This window comes from Cebus imitator, unplaced genomic scaffold, assembly GCF_001604975.1.
Source record: "Cebus imitator isolate Cc_AM_T3 unplaced genomic scaffold, Cebus_imitator-1.0 Scaffold59, whole genome shotgun sequence".
Classification (NCBI taxonomy): domain Eukaryota; kingdom Metazoa; phylum Chordata; class Mammalia; order Primates; family Cebidae; genus Cebus; species Cebus imitator.
The window spans coordinates 444575-447414 of NW_016107374.1; the positions used below are offsets into that span (position 1 = coordinate 444575).

The 2840-nt window shown below is 58.2% G+C and overlaps 1 protein-coding gene across 5 annotated transcripts in view; it reads left to right on the forward strand.

Moving 5' to 3' along the window:
* CELSR1 (cadherin EGF LAG seven-pass G-type receptor 1) overlaps positions 1-2840 on the forward strand; it is a 179705-nt gene that overhangs the window by 168894 nt on the left and 7971 nt on the right. For all 5 annotated transcript variants that reach the window (XM_017529446.2, XM_017529445.2, XM_017529444.2 and 2 more), the window contains 2 exons: positions 1993-2105; positions 2548-2627. In XM_017529446.2, the coding sequence (XP_017384935.1) occupies positions 1993-2105; positions 2548-2627 (193 nt within the window). The remainder of the gene's footprint in view (positions 1-1992; positions 2106-2547; positions 2628-2840) is intronic.

Consider the following 2840-nt stretch of genomic DNA (forward strand, 5'->3'; position numbering starts at 1 on the left):
TGGGTGGGTGGGTGAGTGGATGGGTGGGTGGGTGGTGGTGTGAGTGGATGGATGGGTAATGGATATAGGGATGGAGATGAGTGATGGATGGGTGGATGGATGGAAGAGCAGGTGGGTGGATGGATGGATGAATGGGTGGATGAGTAGCTGGAGGGATGAGAGTTGATTGGATGGATAAATGGATGAAATGGGTAGGTGGATGGTAGCTAGGTGGATGAGATGGTGAGTGGACGGGTGGATGTAATGGGTGGATGAGTGAGTGAGAGAATGAGTGAATCAATGAGTAGAACAACAAACTTTGTATTTCAGCACGCTTTTTGCTAAAAATCAGAAAGTCAAAGTTTGCTTCCTACTGAGAAAGATCCACCTTTATTCACAAAAGGAGGAACTGAAGCTCTTTTCCTGGGTAATCCCTGGGTTCTGGGAATTGGACACAAAGTCTGAGGCCAGAGGCACTGGAGTAGGGGCAGTTACCCCAGGGCAGCATCCAGCAGCCACTCTGGGGCCAGTGCCATCATGGTCACTTGCTGGGCCGTCCTGGTCTCCACAGTGACGCTGCTGACCAGCCTCCAACCACACAGGCCCCTGGCCAGGGTGTTCTGATGTGACTCATCTCCCCCTGCTCTAAGGGACCCTGAGGAACCTTTTTCACCTCCACCCAGGGCCGCTGAAGTGAGGGCAGGTTGGGCAGGGTGGCAGCTGTCACTTTGTGATGTGACAGGCGATGCTGTGCCTAGTTTAGGGCTTACTCTGAGAGACACTGAGATGAAGAGGGCGGCTTAGAAGGCGCTCGCATGGCTTTGTGTAAAAGCCACCTGGACGCCCAGACGGAGGACGTCTCCTCGATGCCTCTGCCCTTTGGAGGTGGATCCAGATAGCTCACGTTTCCAGCTTGCCTTAAAAACTGGTTTTGTTTTTTGTTGTGTTTTGTTTAACATTTAGGTCTCTCACACAAGATCTTAAAATAATTCCCTGGGAGCCTCAGACTGAGCTGCAGGCACTGGCCAGTAGCTGTGGCCTGGTCCAGCCATCTGGGGCTTCCTGACTGTCCTCGGTCCTGGGTAACCGGCTCCTTCAGAGGGACGTGTCGGAGGAGTTAGGCAGCAGGGGGCTGGGATCTTCTCACTGTCTAAGTGAGGAGAATGGGCAGGAGCACAGGCTGGGCCAGGGTAGGGGAGGGCACAGAGAGACCGAGTCACACATGCTGGTCACTCCTGCCTGCCACCTGGATCTCCCCATGGATGGGCAGCCTGGACCTGGCTTGTCACACAGTGGTTAGGAGCGACGGCTGCTCTTCACATGTTTCTTCCCTTGTGTAAACAAGCAGCCCCTGTAGCAGGCTCGGTGGCGAGGCGGTTTTGGGAGTGTGTGTATGGTGTGCACGTGTGTATGGTGTATGCCTCTGGTTGTGTTTGTATACTTGTGATGCCTGTCTGTGCACGTGTGTGTACATGCCTGCATGCATGTGTATAGGGTATGTATATGGGTATGACGTGTGCACGTGGTTGTATGTGGTATGGGGGGCTGTGGCATCCCCCCCACACTCAAATACGGCCTCGGAGGTGGCGCTGTCCTTCACCTGTCTCAGGGCCTCGTCCCCTGCACCGTCACGGCCTCCTGACCTCCACATGGCCCAGCTGGAGGGTTCTCCCAAGCAGCACCTGCCTTCACGGTCCCTCCCGCAGCACCTCACTGCCACCTTCCAGGTTCTGTGGCCTTCCTCAGCAGCCCCTGGCCCAGGCAGGCCCCCTCCCTCATGGGGCCAATCCAGGAGCAGCTTCTGCCACCCAGGCCAGGGCACGGCGAGCCTGAGACCACACACAGAGACACGGTGCTCAGAGGGGCCCGAGACTCCCTCCTCAGGCTCCCCGCTCTTCCCTCTGAGAAGGGAGATGCTGGGTCCCCCATTTCACCCCACCCTGGCTGGCCCTTGGCAGGGGGTGGCCGCTGGGCACGTGGCCTTCACCCTTCCCTGCCTCCCGCTGTGTTCAGGACTGGCGGTCGGCCTGGACCCCCAGGGCTACGGAAACCCTGACTTCTGCTGGCTGTCCCTTCAAGACACCCTGATTTGGAGCTTTGCGGGGCCCGTCGGAGCTGTTATGATTGTGAGTGCGGGGCCTTCACGGGAGTCCGGGTGCCCCAAGGTTGTGTCAGCTGGAAGGGGTGTCCTGGGCTGGCTGGGGCCACCAATCCTCTGAGCAGCCAAGGTGGGGCAGGAAGGGCCATCTGTGACAGACCCCTCCCACGGGGGCTGCCAGGCCCCTCCCGGACCTCACTCTCTGATCATGGATTTGGGTCTCACGTCATGTCTATGTGAGACTCTGTGCCCAGCACCCAGGAGGGTCCCGCACAGGCAGACTGGGTGTGGACAGGCGCGCTTCACCCTGCAGGCCAGGGATCAGGGCCCCCTCACCCAGCCACCCCTCCCTGAGATGCAGGGGGTGGGGAGCTGGGTAAGGGCCTCAGGGGCTTTTGGCAGTTGGAGGGCTGTGGTGACAAGACAGAAGAGTTGGCCACCTGACATTGATCGACTTACCTTGTTTTCAGATCAATACAGTCATTTTTGTCCTATCTGCAAAGGTTTCCTGCCAAAGAAAGCACCATTATTATGAAAAAAAGGGGATCGTGTAAGTGGGGCTGAACGTGACCGGCGAGTGGGACCTGGTGTGGGGCTCATCCCACCCAGCCACGTTGGCTGGACCCTGAGACCCCCATGTCCAGTCTGTGTGCTGGGGCGGTGGGGCACAAGAACACGTGGGCCTCGAGGTGGAGGGCCGGGGGCAGCCTGGGGAAGTCCCAGCTTGAGAGAGGTTCCCACATTGCATCTACAGGGGCAGGGA